The 19,583-nt window shown below is 39.8% G+C and overlaps 1 protein-coding gene across 1 annotated transcript in view; it reads right to left on the bottom strand.

The window, feature by feature from the left end:
• Positions 1-19,583, bottom strand: part of LOC128985584 (protein dachsous-like) — a 218,633-nt gene that overhangs the window by 46,671 nt on the left and 152,379 nt on the right. The window contains exon 3 of the mRNA XM_054405201.1: positions 3,136-3,316. Coding sequence (XP_054261176.1) covers positions 3,136-3,316 — 181 coding nt within the window. The remainder of the gene's footprint in view (positions 1-3,135; positions 3,317-19,583) is intronic.

The following is a 19,583-nucleotide window of genomic DNA, read 5'->3' as shown; positions in this document are numbered from 1 at the left end:
TGTGTTTAATATTAAGTCATGTCAACAGAGTCTGGCTCCTGTCGCTGAATCAGAGGGACACACATGGCTGATCAAAACTCAGAACATACCCTGATTCCAAACCTAAACGAAGAGCAAAAGTCTATAAAAGGGACCTCTTTTTCATTTTCCCACAATATTTCATGTGCTAACTATTTCTACAGATAGACAACTCCGAACTATTTTCCTCGATTCCAGTACTATTTCTACTGAATAACCTTCCAGAACATTCCCTAAGACATTTAATTACCCCTCTTCAGTCCGAGGTGACGTTGGACTTAACTGCGTCATATACAAGTTACCCATTACATCGCCGAGCAGAGCGGCCGTAAAGACCTTTATGCGACCGTTTCCCGACAAGCTTGGTCGAGAAAGCACAAGTTTGTTCGGTCTTGAAAGAATGCGATTTTCAAAGGTCGTGAGAGCGAAATCGCTTCTAGCACAATCGCCGATAAACCGCTTCCTTCAAGTACAAGTGCATTGAATGAAACTGTCGACCAAACTGGGCGTAAAGTAGACTTCTTAGTTTGAACTCAGCGGAGCCGAAGTGCGATCAAGAATTTTACAGATGATGGTACTGCTCATAAAATAACTGATTTTTTTTTAGAGATGCCTTAGTAGTTTTTGATTTGAGATGCTGAAATGAGTGTTATACGGAATCCTGAAGCAGAAAAATCCTCTAAGGACTCAATTTATTTGCAGCACTTTCGTGACAAATCGGTCCAAGGGTTACCCTCCATTACACAGATGGCGCCTAACGGACGCCATACATCCAGCGAATTTATTCGATTGAAATGTCACTCGTAACAAACTAGACTCTCGTTGCATTAGAGGAGAGATTAAACAAATCATTCTCTATAAATAACAGTCGAAGTGGTGAGAGTTTGGCGGGATGTGTAAATCTTGCCAAGAGAAAATGCATCATCCGTTCCACCGGACTTTACAAATGCTGTAAGAACACAACGATGCTAGACATGCTTTGATCCAATTGACGTGTGCAAATTGAGATAGAAGAATGGCATTATAGGTTAAAACACTCCTGATTGGTGTTGAGTGTGTTCAACAAATTCAGCCAAGGTACTGTTGGACCACCAGAAGCTTGGGTTTAAGGGTCTTTAATATTTACAAGTTGTTCTGGAAGATTATAGATACCAAATACTGGTATAGCACGGTATTGCACCTATGACTTTATTGGTGCTGATACAAAAAATTGTTGGTCGATTCAGGTTTGCATCAATTAAGATCTTCGAATTGGCGAATGTCTATAGTTGTTACGAATCTCGCATCACAAAAACTGTAATCCAATAAAACCAATTAAACATGTCCAATCCTTACCAATGAACAATCATGCTAGTTATTTTACTTGACAAGGACTCTGAAGAAAAGGCAATGAACCTTCAAAATAAAACGACCCTTAACTTCTGAACGACAAAATTATTCAACTAAACATTCTTTTGACTTACAATTAATCGGTATAAATTGATTTAGTTATTGAGAGGCAGGTGCAGGGCTAAGTGGCGCCCAAGCAGCGTAATAGACATCTGTCCTTCCCATTACAAGGGGTCGTGTGCCCTTCGAGGGCCTTAAATGATAGGGGTTACAGGGACGAATCAAGGTCCTCGAGATGAAGTAGAATGACTAAATGAGTGTCCGCATCTAGGAAGCTTTACAAAGCTCATTCAATGTTCGTATTCAACGGACACAAAGGTTAACTTCATGGTATAGTGATTTACAAATATTTCTGTAAAAAAATCATAGGGGGTTTAACGTTGTATTTAGTGTATATTATAGCAACAAATATATTGTTCATCAGACGAATAAAATGTGTTTTTGAATTAAACGATCTACAAATTAGTGTACTTTCTTGACACAGTACGTACTTTCTTTACTGTACAAGATTAGTTAACTTTGAATACTGTAATTGAACTTTCGATTTAACGTTTTGGAGGGACATTACAAACTTTTACAAAGAAAAAGTTCATAATACGTAAGTATGGTCATTATTTGTTTTCATTAGTAATCAGTATTTATAGCAAAGTACTGGTGATAAACAATGAACTTGTTTCTGCTAATTTAATTCCCTGGAGCGTGAAGGTCCAAAACGAAACAGTGTTTGACAATTTAAAACCAGGAAAAGGGTTAAAAAAAAACCTATACATAATTACGATTCATGAACTACAAAAACACACCCCAGACTCCGTCAGTACCATCAGTGAATTGGCGTTGGGGTGATAGCAAGCATTTCCATACCCTGGTCCGTGCATACATCTACTACAGTCCATACAGAGTACAGTCTCTGCCCTCCCACACGAGTCGTGATCCGCGGAGGCTGCTGGTACAGTCCCGACCAGAAACACACCCCATATTGTCTCTAGAAGGTTTGGAAAGGTAAACCACATCACCATGAAATATCTTGAAAAGTAGAACGTATTCGCCATGTGGACATTTGTAATACAACATCTGTTGACAGACTGGTGTGTTTTCGAGATTTTCTGCAAATCAAATGAGAAAAAGAACTGTTGAGTAACCAGTGTGATCGAATAGCATATTTTATTACATCTTGTATTGATGGTAGCTTTTGTTTAAAAAAACAACTCTGTGTTGTTATAATTCAGATTCAAATATTAAAATCCCACGAGGAAATTTATATCGACATAACACTTCTTGGGGATTTAAGGCTAATAGTAGGCGAGCAATAGAATTATGTCATTTACAATTTCGAGAATATATATTTACTATTTATATTTACTAAGTACACTTCAATTAATTTTGCCAAATAATTTCCGATGTTCAGACGGAAGAAACGTACACGATGTGACCAGCCTGTCAGCACAGAAAACATCTAGTAGTATGTTTTCTGTGCTGTCAGTGACTCTAAAGATCTAATCTGTATTAGAAATATTATAGCATGACAGAAGCGCAGCTTAACCATTCATATTTTTATGTGTCTTTTGTAAAAACCTTATTTTGATACCCTCCATCTACTAACCATGTAGAAAATGTTAATCCACAAGTATTTGTGGGAATACTCAATTTAATTGACATCTCCACAACATTCTCTAAACACCAAATCTTCCAAATGCTCTGGTTGGATTCAAAACGCTCGGTGAAGCTTACCTCTATCAGTTGCAATGACGGGAAACTCAAAGGCGCTGCGGGTTTCGTAGTCCAGATCTCCAAAAATGCAGACTTCTCCGCTGACACTCTTCACCTCGAACAGTGCCGATCGAGCGTAGCCCTCTGCCAGCGTGTAGTTGACCATCGCATTGACTCCGCAGTCTGGGTCAGTCGCTGAGATCTGGAAACAATTTGAAAAATCTGTTCAAAATCTTAAATTTAAAAATCCTCATCATTTGATCTACACAAAATCTATTGGGAACCCAGAATTCAGAGGTATAACTGCAAAGTAGAATTATGAAGGATGCTATCTTCGGTTAAGGCTTAAGAGGGCACAAGTTCTGGAACAGTACTACAGTTTTAATGACTCACTGAAACACTAATAAAGCAAATACCGTACTTTTATTGTAAGGATGGTTTAAAATTGTCTTATGGAAAACTCTTTCTTGACAGAAATGGTGTTGTATAAGTTCAAGGTTATGACTGCTGAAAAACGATCGGGGTTTGCATAGAATATAAATTAGGAATTCATGGTTATAGGGATGAAACAGGGATGTAAATAGAAACCTTTTATATCATTGGGTTTCAACTTTTACTATAAATACAACTCCATCATGTAACATTCAACGGGTGAAAAATAACAATATTAATAGTGTGAAATGTTATTTTAAAACTCTAGAGGCGTCGAAATACAAACTTTGAGATTCATTCAATGAAAATAGAAAAACCATTCAATATTTCATATTGTAAAATTGATCGCTGTTGCGATTGGTATAATTACCAAATCTAAAACCAATCAACGATATGAACTTCCAGGTTTTCGTGACGACTAATACATCGTCTTCATATAGAAGCGACGAGTTGAGGGTGATATGAATTAAACATCGCCACCTGTTCATCGTCTGTGTATTGGATTTTTCTATGAGGGCAAGAAAATGCTGTGGGATATGTACTAAATTGAAACAATTTGAAACTGCACGAATGTTTTCTCACACACGGAAATTATGTCTACAAGATATTTGAGTTTTCAAACAAACATATAAATAATAGTACTCTAACATTTGAAATGGGGAAAAAGTGAACTTTTGGCAGTCTTTAACATAAATATAATCGCAGAGAGTAAACATTGTAACCAACCTAAAATTTTAGCGTGAAATAAAAACATCAACAGAGGTTTAAAACTCAGCACAACGACATCAAAGTGTAGTGTGCGAGTACATACAAAGAACACAAGAAAATGTTAGAAACACTGAGAACGCTGAAAGTTATATTTATCTTCAATGTCCAATTAGAAAGCCAACCGATAAGGAGTCACAAGGGAAAAAATCACGAGTGCCTCAGACAAGCAAAAAGCCTTGTCGCATTATATGTTCATAACGACTTTTGTCGAATAGTCTTTTGCAATTTGGCCTAAAAGCTCGAGTGCATCCCTGCATGCCGGCCTGATGGAACCGGCCCATCGGCGATGATTCGTTTAGTATCAATAATAGTTTCAGCCAGTGACACATACAGCGCGGAGTGGCGTCTTATTTGCATCTGGTGAAAATTAAATTTCGGTCTAGTGCGGGTATAACCGATAAGGCGATCGTTTGACGATATCGCTAATGGAACTGGTGTCATTTGGGCCCGAGTCCCGCGGTTATGGAGCTTGTGACCTTCGCCTCTTCGTCCTCCGTCCTCGCCGGCTGCTCCTCCGTTCAAACTTTTGTTCCAAGTTCAGTTTGTTTCAATTCTTGTGGGATTGGAAGTATCGTTGTCCACACTCATCATTTGCCTCAACGGTTTTTGTATTGTTTGAGTAGGTTGTGTAGAATTTGTTGATATCTACGAAGTTACATTTTTGTTCCAAGTTTGTTTTGATTCTTGTAGAGTTGGGAATATTGTCTGCTTTTGAGTTATTTGCATTGTTTTAGTAGCTTCTTTAGTCTAATTGGTTGATTTCGACTGGTAAATTAACACTTCTCTTATTCCAGTTGGGATTCAATCGAGCATCTGAACCAGAATATTTGCTTTTCTACTTTAGCACAACTCATGCTTATATTACCGTATTTTCCTCCTATGGTATTCGCTTTGAGTTATTTAGTTTGTCATTCAAGCACCCCAATCTATGTTATTAGTCGAATTTGTAGCAATATGCATTACTATCTTTACGGTTGGAAATACTTTATTTGGACTGATGACTAGATTTCGGTTTATTTGTGTTTTTCAATTATTAACAAAGCAACTTCTTCTTTATTTTGAACACCTTGGCCATATTAAAATTATTGCGTTGTGATTGAGTTAAAACTTATATAGTTATTAAATACAAGGATTTTGTAAAACTATGGTTCGTCAAATAAGGTTTGAGATTGACAGGAGGTTCGTCAGAAACTCACAACAATTGAACGACAAAGAGCTGTTGTCGACTGATACACCTAAGTTTCTCAAACGTAGTCGTAATTGATTCTTACACCTCTGAGGTTACATCTACTCAAACTCCAACAGTCTTCCAACATTCTAGTATGACACTTCGTTACATCCAGGATCCTGCGTTTCAAAATCACCGCGATAATCTAGACATTCACTCCAAACGCAGCGGAGAATCACGAATAAAACTCGGAGATGACATCTGATAGTAAGCAAACATATGTGAAGGCCGATTTCAATTGCGAAGGATGGGGGATCGGTTCGATGAGTCTTGTAAATAAATAGCAAGTCCGACAATATAAATCAACATCAGTTACATCCGCGCGTCACGGGCGCATGCTCATTTAAATACGGGACAATGCAGTGGGTAACGCAATTCATTAGGCTTATCTCTTGTCCGACAATGAGTAATACCCGAGTACCCGAATACTGACACACAAAGGCAAAGGCAAAATAAAACGGCAACCGGAGGATTTAGGTGGGAAACGAGTGTATGCAAAAGACACTGTCCCAAACCGGGGCCGATCTGGTCAGGTGGATCTCGGTCGAATTGTCTGGAATTTGATGAAGTACACAAATCAAGGATACAAGCAATCCTATATGTACATTTGAAATATTATACGACAATGTAATGAAAGTGTTGAATAGCAGTTTTGCAAGCTGTATAGGTACTTTAAAGGAAGTTTCATCTGAAACTTTGGAGACTAATGAACGAATTCTTTATTTGTAAGAAGGTTTTTTACATATTGTATAGGCTGCATGGATAAAATGGTAATAGCTGCACGTGTATGACATCGGCTTATGTCTAAATCCAGTTAACCTGTTGCCAATCAATTCAAAACCCGGTTGCAAGTTATTGAAATACTATTAGGCCATCGCACCACATATTTAAGTTTTATAAACCAACCAACCTCGAATTAGAAACAACTTAGGTATACTACTATTGCAATTTCATTCACCTGATATCCATTACGTATCCAACAAACCACCTAGCTTCAATTTAGTAGAACAATAATATTGCAAGAATGACGAAACAAGTAAATGCCCGATGTTTTACAAATCTCAAACCAACCTAACTTGAAGATGAACTATAATACTTAAGTATACAATTACAGAATTATAACTTTGAGCATACTCTATCCCCACTCTGACTCGGCCATTAGGGACCTTGAAGTGAAATAAGAATGCAAAGGGCGATGCAAGCTCTGGAGAATCTACAATCGCTGACAACTCAGTTATTGATCTCATTAGTCGCTAGATCCAGTCAATTGCCGTTATCACTGGAGCAATTGCCAACCTTTTAGGCGGCGGAATAAATAAGTCATTTGTAATCTAAGTGGTGTCACTTTAACCTAAGATACGAGACTCGGCTGCGCGCCTATTAGTATTCTACGATCGGCATTCGCCATTGTGGACCATTGTTGCTCTAGCTCCGGGTTTATTTATGTTGAAAATTTGCGTCGAATTTCATGTTTGGATCATAGTTTTATTTTCAGTAAACTATGGTTTGTACACCATTGACTCCGTTTTTCCAGACACTATAGGTTAAAAATACAAAGTAAACCATGTAGTTTACTCATAACAACGAAATAACGTATAAATTGCACTCAATACTTGTAGTAACAATAGTAGTGTTTATTGAAGGGCATTAGAAATGTAGAAGAATTCGGTACAAAATAATTCACAAAAAATCTACGTCAAAAATAATGTGAACTATCTTGGGTGTGGCGAGGGCTGGATTCATTATGGTCATTGAAATATTGGAACTGTGGTTTTATCAAAATATGTGGTATGTTGGGATGCGTTGTTTATTACTTGAAATGGATTACCGATACCTTTTTGTAAACCTGAACGAGAAAGGGATTTTTCCGAACTTGTTTGACCTACATGATTTCAATCGGTAACTTGTCTGTCATTTCGATTTATGCAGCTAACCCTCTATGATAATTCAACACCACTGATATTTTCTACCAAAGATTAAATTGTTGTTTCACATCATCCCCCTTTTTAAATCCAAACAAATCGCAAAACTTAAGTTCTTTCTTAAGTGAAAGAACAACAATTATGCACCCTGTGTTCTGCAAGACTGACCAGCTCCTCGGAGTTCTGTGATATATTTGATCGACTAATTGAAGGTTTTACAATCTAAGTAGCGATTCCTGATAGAGGTCTACTTAAGTGAAAATCATACATTGTAAGATAGAGATCACTTGAGCTCGTCAAGCGAACATCACTTGACTGCAACACCGCTATCTTCAGACTGCATCTTCTCTGTCAGTCCCTTGGTCTTCTTCACCAATTAGTTTTTGCAATCGTCTTTTACAAGCTCATTGTTATTCAGCGACCGAGGGAAAGCTTGGAATTAAACTACTAAAGCCGATCAGAAAGCAATGCAAAGATGTGTCTAAGCGTAGAAACAACTTTGGATACAAAAAACCAATGAGGGTTCCTACACTATTGAACACATTGCAGTTGGTAGGCCTATTGATACTATGACGCATAACACTTCTAAACTCCTTATTTGCTAGGTTACAAGCATAAACATATTTTTGGGTCAACATCACACCTTACAACCGCACTTGATAGGCTGGATGAAGTGTTGGCATCTCTTCGACCTCCATACATTTCCCTACGATAAACGCAGTAATTTGGATTCGTTAAAACTTGTTACAGAAACAATCTATCATATTTTGATAGTCAAATAGCAGAAGTTACCACAACGCCACTTCCTGCACTTTGCAGATGATCAGTAGGCGTAGCAATACTGCCAATGAAAGAGGGAAACGGAGCGAGTGCCGTTCTATTCTTTGCCGAGGGGATTATAAACTGTTAAAACCGTCAGATAGGTCCGAGTGCCGTTTGACTCCCCAGGGCGTAAGAGTGATTCAGGGGAGGGGTATTAGTGGATGGAGGTGTAATGGGCAGGATGTACCCGGTAGGGTACAGTTTCTTAACTGGGCTATCCTAATATTGATTGAAGATTAATATCGATTAGATTAGTAAACCTTCAGTCAATTTTTTCATAATCAGCAAGTTTGGTTAGGTTAGGTTATATCAGTTTCATTTTATCCCTGAAACAAATTTTGCTCATCCCCCCTGGTCAATCTTTCCATCCCCATACCTGCCGCACCGTGGAACCGGTCACTGATAGCCGGCACTCGCCCCGCCAAGCCTCAGGCTGTAAAATAACCCTCGTCAAAGTGTTTAGGCAAACGACACTCGGCCCTGCGTTGACTGAAAGGTGCTGAAAGTCCCCCAAGAATCACAGAAACACTCAGATCAATAAAGAATAAGAGAATACTCTTAGGTCAGGAAGCAGAAGTTATTTCAACACCCTCAGCAACATTGCAGATGATCAGTAGACGTATTTAGCAAGACTGTCGACTGCCACTACAATGGCTACAACCGGACACCGGACTCGTGTTAGGCGGAGTCTCTTTGATCGAGTGATCTACATCGGATTGGACGCGGCAAAGGTCACTCTGGTAATGAATCGCCTTGGATACGCTCCAGCGTTGTCACCCAGACAAATTCTCTCACAGGTTATTTATGAGAGTGGCTACCCGGTAATATTCGCACTTACCGTCCCTTCAATTAATCTGACCGCCTTCTGACCTCTTCATCCATCCCTAACCTTGCATCGGCTGGAATGTTGGGATGAAGAGTGTTTATCTTCGGCCGGTTGAGAAATTTCTCACAAAATCAGAAAATTAGTAAAAATACACTTGCAAAAAACTTTAAAATTCCAATACATTTCCTACCAGGAGAGTTTATATACCAAGAAACTCTACGTCAATCATACTTCGTTTATGGTGAAGGCGTCAAAAGATACCACAGCGAATGCGACATCCTAACAACATCCTCTAAAAAATGCACCACAGTATTTATATGGGCCAGATCTGCCTGCCAAATTATTTATCGGCCCCAGAAATTCGTTGATCCATCGCAACTCTTAGAAAATCCATCGTGGACCGAGAAAAATCCTTGTAGTGCTCAGAAAATTCAATGTGGTCCCAGGAAAAGAATCGTGCTTCGAAGAAAATTCATTGCGGTCACCGCATAAATTAATTGTGGTCCCAGAAAATCCATCGCGAATCCAGAAAACCGCCAGCACATACTGCGGGCCGTCTAACTGTACAGAGTAACCGAACACCCGGGGCGAACTGGTATCGGGTCGCCAACATGTTAATTGATGTGTGAGGCAGCGGAGAAACAATACCAGACCTTCTTGTTTATTTAAAACAGATCCACATTCGAATCGCAATAAGAGAAGTTTGGTGGGTCTTGCATGACCGCGTAATACGTCACATGGAGGTCAACGTCCTTCTCTGCTTAAAATTCCGACCGCGTGATGCCATGACTGAACGAAATTCTATAAAATTTATGTACACCGAGAATCGGCAGTGAGTCTGGTAGGGACACTGGGGCGTATCCTGCGTGCAGCCTAACTACCACGGGAATGAGGGGAAGGCTACACGAAGCGGCATTTTGAGGATGCGTATAACATATTCAAGAGGGGTCCATTGCAACAAAATCTTCATATACCCCTTTAAGATTCTTTGGAGGACTTAGCACAGTATTTGAAACACCCAGATGGATTGTACACAAAATTTACGCCATGAAAATTTTCACAAAAAGGAATGATAATTTTGTTGTAATGTGTATTTTAAGTCCGTATTTAAGACGAAATCCGATTCAACAATGAATTTATATTTAAAACTGAAATCAATTAGGACTATTCAAGAAGGTTGGTTTTGAGATAAAATTACACACCTATAACCTGGTAAGAGTGTATTGGAATAACAGTTTGTTGATGGTAAATTAATCAACACAATCTACTAGTTTTACCACTGCTATTTATATAAAGTTTACTCCTTCAGCATTTTATCTGTTTGAGGTCCAGTGTGTTTTAGTCTCGTTGCGTCGAGGTCACTACGTCATCACAAATGGAAACGGACCAATATCTCGAGACGAAAACAATTTAGCCAAATTTCAGTTTGTTCAAGTGGGCCCGGCTGGGTATGTCGCCAGTTTCGGAGGGCCCCGCTATTCGAAGGGGTAATAAACATGGAACGACAAGATGCAAATTTTCAAGTCCCTACATCGGTTTGTTTTCTTCTCGAAAACCTTTTTGTTTATTTCCCTTTTCTCTTATTTCGACCTGTTTCACCATATCTGTGGGTTTTTATTTCATTGTTGTTACATCGTGGAGATGACGTATGGAAATGCTGAACGTTCATTTCTGTACGGTACAGTTAGTAATGGACATCGATTGGATTGTGTGCAGCGATGCCGTTTTGCAGGATATTCTGTTCAAAGTTAAGGCGACGAATTTTTATCGCCGTTACAGTTTTAAGTGTGTAGACACACACTGCGTTTAGTTGTTTACTAACCAAAACTACTGAGGACGAGCGCTCTAAATTAAATCAGGTATGGGTCCCTAATTATACAAGTTAATGCGTATGTTAGGCGGAAAACTATTGCTAACACGGGACTACAAATGAATACTCGCTATATCGTATTAAAAGGGTGAGAAAAAAGGTACAGTTTACTTAACAAACTATTGAAAAAGCAATACAAACCACAATCCAATACTAAATAAGTGCTTACTTTTAATATTAAGCTTACAAACTTTACACAAAGGTGAATGACATTCGCTTCAAGAGTAGCAGAAGAAATCAACAGTAATCGATTTAAATAACCACTTCGCACTATAAAATACATCAATGGAGCAGAAGTAATTGTACTATGAGATCCTTCAGTCCAAACAACATATCCTAACTAATCAAATAGTTTTCAATGAAACATACGATCTCGATACTCGTACGTTGGAAGCTACAAGGCGGCGCGGCAGAGATGACATAAGGCCGTCTAATCCATCGGAGAACATGCGCGCATAAACTGAGCAAGGAAATGTGAGAAATGCCGACGACTGACCAGCGACGTTGTATATAGGTTACTGCAGAGCGCAGAAGCACAAACCGGTCTAGCAATTAAATCTGTCAGCGGACAATACCGGTGATATCGGGGAAATTATTAAAATATCGTGTGGTAATGATCCCAACGATGGCCCGGGGGAGTGCTACTGTCGGTGGCGGCACACGCACTGGCGAGGATGTTGATGTGGAGCAGCTTCAGCGAGAGAGTGTAAGGATACAATGGAAATGTAGAACCAATTCTCAAGCTAGTTGTGCTAGTTACCGTGTAATTTTAAGTACGGAAACACCGGTATTTGCTATGACATCTATCTATTTCGGATTATTTCTAAATCCTTGAACCGATAAGAGTTGTCAACATTTAATGTCCACATGATGCCCATCATAAAAATGGTATAAATTGTAAAATCCTTAGCATACATGATTGACTCGGTAATAATTAGTTTACAGCACACTCTTGCATTACTGAACGTCATAATCAAACTTAGACTTAAGTTTTTCAATCACAATGGCAATCTCACTGCAGAGAAGGTATATTAAAACTAAGACAATGGTTATATTTTCACCTGAAAATTTGTGTGCAGTGCTTCTCCTCTTATTCCTCAAAATATACCTCTTTTGCAAGCCTTCCAATGACACTGACGCACTGATATGTTAAAACAGTTTTCAAATCTGTCTCATACTATACCTTCCCATCCATTAAGCACCTCCTTAGGCTTTTATCCTCCACCCTATCCTCCAACGTCTCTTGACAATATCTCAGGGAAATTTTTACCCCAATCCTCAATCATTTTGTCGTCTACCATTTATTCCTGTGCTAAACTTTGCCTAAACTATTACTTCAAGTCGGCTTTCAGAGTTCTAATCACTAAAACTTCCGTCTTCTACAGCTGAAACTCCAACGTTATCTTTGATGCCCAAAAACCTTGTAAGACATCCATCGCAAAGTTCAATACCTCCTCAGATTTTCTCCACCTGCAAATTAAACTGTAACGAGCCTCCTACGACACCTTTGGGCAGTGTCAATCATAACCAATAGCGTGTTGGGTGCTGGGCTCTGGGTGCTGAAATGCAGGTACTTTAGTGTTTTATTTTCATGAACTTCCTTGATACCTCACACGATCCCCTTTAGACAATGCCAATCATCACCCATGGCGTGTTGGGTGCTGGGTTCTGGGTGCTGAAATGCAGAAGGTACTTCAGTGTTCAATCTTTCAGAACCTTCCTGAAACCTCTAACGACATCCTTCAGGCAGAGTCAATCATCACCCGAGGCGTGTTGGGTTCTGGCTGCGGAGATGTTAAGGGAACTTATGTGTCTAATTCCCCAGAACTTCTCCAAAACCTCCAACACCACCATAGGATTGAGTGTTGGGTTCTGGGTGCTGAGTTACAGAGGGAACATCTAAGTTCATTTCCCCAAACCTCCTACGACACCTTTGGACAGTGTCAATCATCACCCGTGGCGTGTTGGTTGCTGGGTGCTGGGCTGCAGAGGCCACCAATTAAAAGGTAACTGTACTCGTACTATCTAGTCGTGAGTGTACCTCGTGACTATGGCACTCATTAAAGCTGCGCGAAAATCTGCACCGTTCCACATACCCCGCATTCATAAACGCCGAGCCCTACCGGATAATTTGACACTGATTTAACTAATGGAAACTCCTAGACAAAGGATACTGCGGAATGCCAACATGCTCTTTTGGTGTTCGAAGATGCATCTGTGTTGCGTATTGGACTGTGCATATGGTCAGTATAAGAGTTACACACTTGACATTCCTCTAAATATTCATTGGCCTATTTTTTTAGGTTAATGAAATAAATCCAGTTTCCAACTGTAACATCACAGACTTTTTTAAATTTGTCATAAGCCACATGGGCTGCATTATACGTATCTAATCACCAAACGTAATACAGTAGAACCTTGATAACAAGACTCTCATGGGGATTATCAAATAAGACTTGTTATCTAGGTTGACTTCTTTTCGAGGTTTGAAATAACATGTAATTAAAGGGTAAAATAAATTCTAGGAAGTTTGAAAATGACACTAGTTATCAAGGGTGACTTGTTATCGAGGGTCTTGTTATCAAGGTTCCACTGTAATCAAAAGTAATCATCATAATGTATATGAATGCACATGAGATCTGCCACTGACGTGATCCACTTAATAAATATAATGTAATATAGAAGTGTTCACTGAATCAAAAACTTTCAAACCACTGTCAACAAAATGCATGAAATAACATCCTTTTCCAAGCCCTGTATACAAAACAACTGACAAGCGTGACCAGTCATAAACACACGCATTTCTGCCAACCGTCGTCACCCGTGTAACAGCGTGTCAACCACGAGCGTAAATGTCCCGACAATTAGATATTTGACACAGATCCCGACATATTTGGAAAGGGGCAAAATGTAGATATAACGTGGCACTGGGGATAACTCGGACCAGTTTATGGGGATCATAAACTCGACGAGGTGGGGATACTGGATAGCTTTACGCACCCAGGGACATCCTACTCCGAGTGCACGTTTCCGAGGACCATGTGGCGAGAACGGCGGGTAACAGAGTTGTATGAGTAACAGGGTCAGCTAGTATCAGCTAGATCAATATAGGTTATAGGAGGATGAGCTTGTTGAGGTGGTGAAGAATGTTTTGGATGAGAAGTGGGGTGATGTTAGCAGGAGCAATAGTAGGTGTAGTTAAAAAACCTTGAAATTGTAAGCAAAGACTAGTTTGAAAATTTGGAATCACAATGGAACTAATGAAACTCAAAAAGTATCAAAAGGAGGCAAGTGTAGTTGAAAGAAGGGTTTCTAGAACATTCAGTACATTGAACAATATGAATTAATATCCTTGAATTTGAATGAGTTTAGTAACGTAAATCTGGATTAAGAAAACATTATATTTTTGATTGACGTTTGCTTTCTACTAAAGTCCGATGTAAATATTCAACGACACGGCGAACAGTTGGTTCAGAGCGCAACCCTCTCTTCTAGTCTTTGTCTATAGTTTCGTACACCAACGAAGTCTGCAAACAATTTCCCTCATTCGATAAGATCGTTTTTATTACGAAACGCTACATATTCCGAAGTGTAAAATCCCATTACGCTCGAGGAATTCGCATGCTAATTCAAGGCTGGGAAAAATCAGCATAAAACAAACGCTAATCAAGGTGATTGCTCCTTTATGATTTTAATTCGTGCGATGATGTCGCATCGAGTGCATCAAGTTTTTGTGGTCGCTAACGACTGTCACCTCCGCTAATGATGATGCTACTGCGTCCAAATTGGCCGCATTTGTCATCAACCAGCCTGATTGCCACTCTCCATCAGGCTACCTTTAAATGACCGCCTCCTCCTGCGTTCTTACAGAAAATGTATCACGGAAGGAGCTTGGGAAATCATGGTTCCTTAGAGGTTTTCAGGGTTCCAATCACCAATCAGAAGGGAGGCTTGCGATTCCTAAATAAATCAAGTGCAGATCAAGAATCTTGCGTTTCGAGGCGTTAAGCTGTCCGGAGGCAAGATCGTCTGTAAGAAATCCTACTTTTTGAAGTACAAAACTGTGTGGATGCTACGTAATCAGACAAGTATTCTATGTTCTGTATTGCAGCGTTTCCCGTGGGGAATTCGTCGGCTTTCAGCAATGCATCTGGGTTGCGATGTTCCCGATGTATCAATGTCTCCGGAACATTATGAGTGAATGAGGCGACATTCCAGGACCGGTCTCGATCTGAATCAAAGACGGATACTTTTACTTTTACAGCAAAAATTAAGGGGGCACTTTTGATTTTGTCAACGTATTGGAATTGCGTTGCAACAAAGTATTTGTAGATCTTTATTTGTTGTTATAATTTGCAGTTTAATCTGGCTTGAAATGTTTTAATGAACACAGTTAAGTGCAAAACCGTTGCTTTACCTTAAAATATATGAATGCACAATTCTTTAATCAGAATTTTTCACAGAACAAATCATGTTGTCAGTATCAGTCCTTTTATTTTTTATAAAATAATGAAGCATCCCAAAGGAGCGTTATAATATGTTCATACATTTTCCTCCACTACAGTTTCAATGTATAGAAAAGGGTAATGATAAGACAACTATGGTCAGTCTGATCTTTAATTCTTGTGACAAACTTTTGAACAAACTAAAAGGCGAGTTGTCAAGCATCAAAACAATCTATCACTCCACCCAAAAATATTTTAATCGAAGCAAACAAAAGCAATTAGTGATGCGGACCGCATTTTTGTGGCATTCCTGCAGCGAACGGTGTCATAACCGGACTGGGGGAGAGCGGACTGAGATAATGCAGAAATGATTGCTCACTTGGGCAAATGTGCGATGGCCCGGGAAATGTCAATTTGGAAATCCTAACAGTACACGGCTCGTCTCTAAGGAAGCTAGGCGAGGAATGTTCGCCTATAACAACACATTAAACTGATACTACTTTTTATGATTTTTGTACATGAATGTTAGTCGTGTGTATGGTCTTGAGATGATTGAATTTCTTTAAGACTGATTGGCTTACACATTGGCAAACTTAAGGGAAATTAATAAACCGAAGATAGCTAATAATAGATTCTTGTTGTACTTTTCTAGCAATATTCACATTTGCCATTTGTATTCGTAATACGTGTCCACAGAAAAAGCCTGACCCGCGATTCTCCATTCTTCACTTGGACAGAGCGTTATGCGAGTGTGGGAGGCAAGGTAGATTTTCGGATTGTAATGGTGTTTTGCACTCAGCGACGGTACGGTGCGGACATCTTATCGGAGGCCAAAGTGGTGTTCAAAGTTCTTGTCATACTCTTTCCTAATTACGAGTTATTTGATTTAGCACCCAGATACGCGCGTGGGTGATGAACTATTGTACGAGCTTTGAGATGAATGGCTTGCTAGTGCGGACCCGGGACCCACTCCGACTCAAAAGTTTCATTTGTTATTTTGCATGCTTTTGCAGGCACGGCTGCAGTGGCTATGTAGTTCAAACAAAGGGATTTTGGTAGATGTTGGTGACTCGAGCAAAATGTATATCGTTTATCTAGCTGAGTCTAAAAACTTTCTATGATACACATGTTGCTGTCAGCAATACGATGTTGTATTCAAAACCAGTTACAACAAATCCTCTTCCAATTTACCAAATATGTTTAGCTTTTGTGGTAAATGTAAACATGTTGTATAGTTTATTAAATCTATTTTCAAACCTTAGCACTCCTTTGAATGAGGTAGCCATCATGCATCCGTACCTGGAAACAAAAGATATTGTTAGTTATACTGACAATAGGTAGTTAAAACAGTTATCCCAGATTTCCCCTGTACAATCTTAAATCATAATTTAAGTTAACAGGTATTGTTAATTTTCCAACACACGTTTTCGTTTAGTACCGATCAAATTTTTTCATATATGATTGAAGAAAATCTTTTGCAGTTCAGACAACAAGGACAATCCCTTTACCCAAAGGATTTGTCTCATTTACCAGTCTACAGTATATTTCACCGAGGCCCACGTGAACCGGCTGCAATTAGACTTATCTAAACTCGGGGCCTCCATCAATCGGACAAAAAAGCCAAATTAAAAGGTACCACATTTTCAAAGGGAGCCGGAGAATTAGCATAATTGGCCATGAAATCTATTTCGTCCTCAAAACCGGCTAAATGCGTCCAAATTGAAATGTTTAAATGGCGGATTCCGAGGTTGTGCAAGCGAGGGATGGCGCTGTATATCCTCGCTAATATTGGCAAGTGTCGCGAGCACTCCGAGGTTGGAGGGGGGAGGCCAGACTGGTTCTTCGATATTCAAATTTCTTGTTTGCGGTGCGGCCGCACTGGGCCACGGTAGAGCCGCGGGCCTAGCCTTCGATATTCTGCACAATAGCCCACAGGCTACCGGACTATGAGCTACACCCTCGAGTCTAGTTCTCCATTGTCAAAAGTCTTTAGGCCTGAGGGCCAAAGGATACAGCCGCGGATTTTGTCTTAGATATCCTCCACAATAGTCCTCAGGCCTGATGCCTCCGCGCTAAAAGCTACAGCCACGGGTGCCTAACTAACGTTCCTGAAATCTTGACTTAGGTTCAGAACCATGGAACCTATGGACATAAGTACTTGGTTCAAAATAGTTTAACCATTTTAAAAAGGGAGTGCTCTAGACATACTACACTATAATTCCATGTTTCCCCAAAGTGATTGTATTTTCACTTTATGACCTAGTTAATTCAGAGGATCTCCGAGGCGTAAAGTGAGTCATACACCTACAGTACGACCAATCCAAGCTATGGAAATACCTTGGAAGTAGCTCGGTAGAGAGCCACTATGACGAGGGGGGAGTGGGAGTAAGGTGCGATGGTGTGAGGGGGTAAGGGGGTGAGGGGGGCTTGCGTGAAGAGGTGTGGTCCCTCCTTAATGAGGTCTGGTGTCACATATTGTTTTATAGACTGTAAACATAGTCTTAATTGAATATAGGATAATCACCCGCGTTTTGCGACCATTGTTACAGCGTTGGCGAAGTATGTGACGAAAATGTGACTAAGATACAACGTGACCAACATGTAACTGTGAAACGATATGACAGCCATGTGATTGTGGTACGTTTGTATTACTAAGTGAATATGATTAAACTCAATTATATAACAAAGAAAGAATATGCTGACTATGCTTATACAAAATTTCAACCATATGACCGTAGTAAAAATATTTAAAGATTAGTACAATCATTAACTGAAGTTTAAATGACTTATCTCAAAGTGAAATATTTATTTTGCGGTGGTATAATAAACGCGTTCCCTACTGATTTTCTGGGTTTTGTCTGGTTAATCGCCAAGTCATCTGAAGAACCGATGCTCCTAAAATATTATTTCGACACATCTTCACCAAACAGGAATTAGAGGCTGAGCAAAGAAACTCTAAATAATTCTAGCCCCAAATTTTACGTGTTTTTAAATTGGCAATTTAGAAATAAAGATATCGCCGCAGCGGTGGGGATGAACGACAAATGATGTCAGGAAGGTGACGGAAATGGTGTATCCATGTCGTCGCCGCGGCCACACTTATCACGGTGGCTGGTGAATTAATCTTGAGCGAATGCGTCATAGCAACATTTGGAGACAGGAATTCGTGGGAATTTTAGAGTCGATGGATGAACTATTACAGATCACTCCGGAACAGTTATAGTTAGTGACACTTAGTGGTTTTATTTGGAATGTGCGACGAGTATAACATTGAAAATGGGCTAATAAGGGTTTCGATTAAAATTCCTTTGGAACTACAACATTAAAACGAAGAAAGTAGGATTCATGTATAAAATGTTCAAAACTTGAAAAAATACACAAATCTATAAATAACCGAGATTCGTGATTTATGGATCAGAATGTGGGTAAAATGTTCCAGAAATTGCAGCCTCAAAGTCAATTCAGCAGTCATTTTACCATATACAGCCTTTAAGTTATCTTTTTTCCAGCAACGAATGAAGGCCGTATCTGTTCACTTTACTAAGGTAGCTAACCTCTTCATCCGCCATTGTAACATCAACTATGTATTTACTTCACACCAGCTTCCTCCAACTTCACCCCTGCGCCTCAAAGCCACCTCTTGGCTTCACAGCCTCGAGTAAACTCAACATCCACTTCCCCTCGACAGCCTCCAAGTCACCGTCTAAACAGGAAGCCTCGTTACCTCTCCCAGGCCGCGGCAATTATGATTTACTATTCAATTGCGAGTACTAACTGTAGCGGGTCGGCGCGACTGCGACCGTGCGGCCGATAGATGGAATGTTATACGCGAGATTAACTGCCTCGGTTTGGCGAACAGTTAACCGCTGTAGCTCGCTGTGTAAATTAACAATTACAACGTGGATGTTGTACGAGTAATAGACTGCTGCGAGGGTAACATTGTAAGTAACGATCCCAGTTTTACTGCCAGGACTTTGTTGGTTCTTCGGGACGTACTCGGCTGATTGCCGTTGCTAATTGTTTTAGGAATTGTTAAGCTCCTGATAGTTCCTGCTGGTCGGTAATGTGATTTTAAAACTTCTACAGCAACAGTTGTAAAATAAGGTACCGAGGAGAATCTCTTGGGTTCTTCGGAAGGTACTCGGCAGATTCGTAA

The sequence above is a fragment of the Macrosteles quadrilineatus genome, unplaced genomic scaffold, assembly GCF_028750875.1.
Source record: "Macrosteles quadrilineatus isolate MER2022 unplaced genomic scaffold, UCM_ALF_1.0 Scaffold_2__2_contigs__length_208266976, whole genome shotgun sequence".
Taxonomy (NCBI): Eukaryota; Metazoa; Arthropoda; class Insecta; order Hemiptera; family Cicadellidae; genus Macrosteles; species Macrosteles quadrilineatus.
This window is presented reverse-complemented; position numbering and strand designations above follow the sequence as displayed.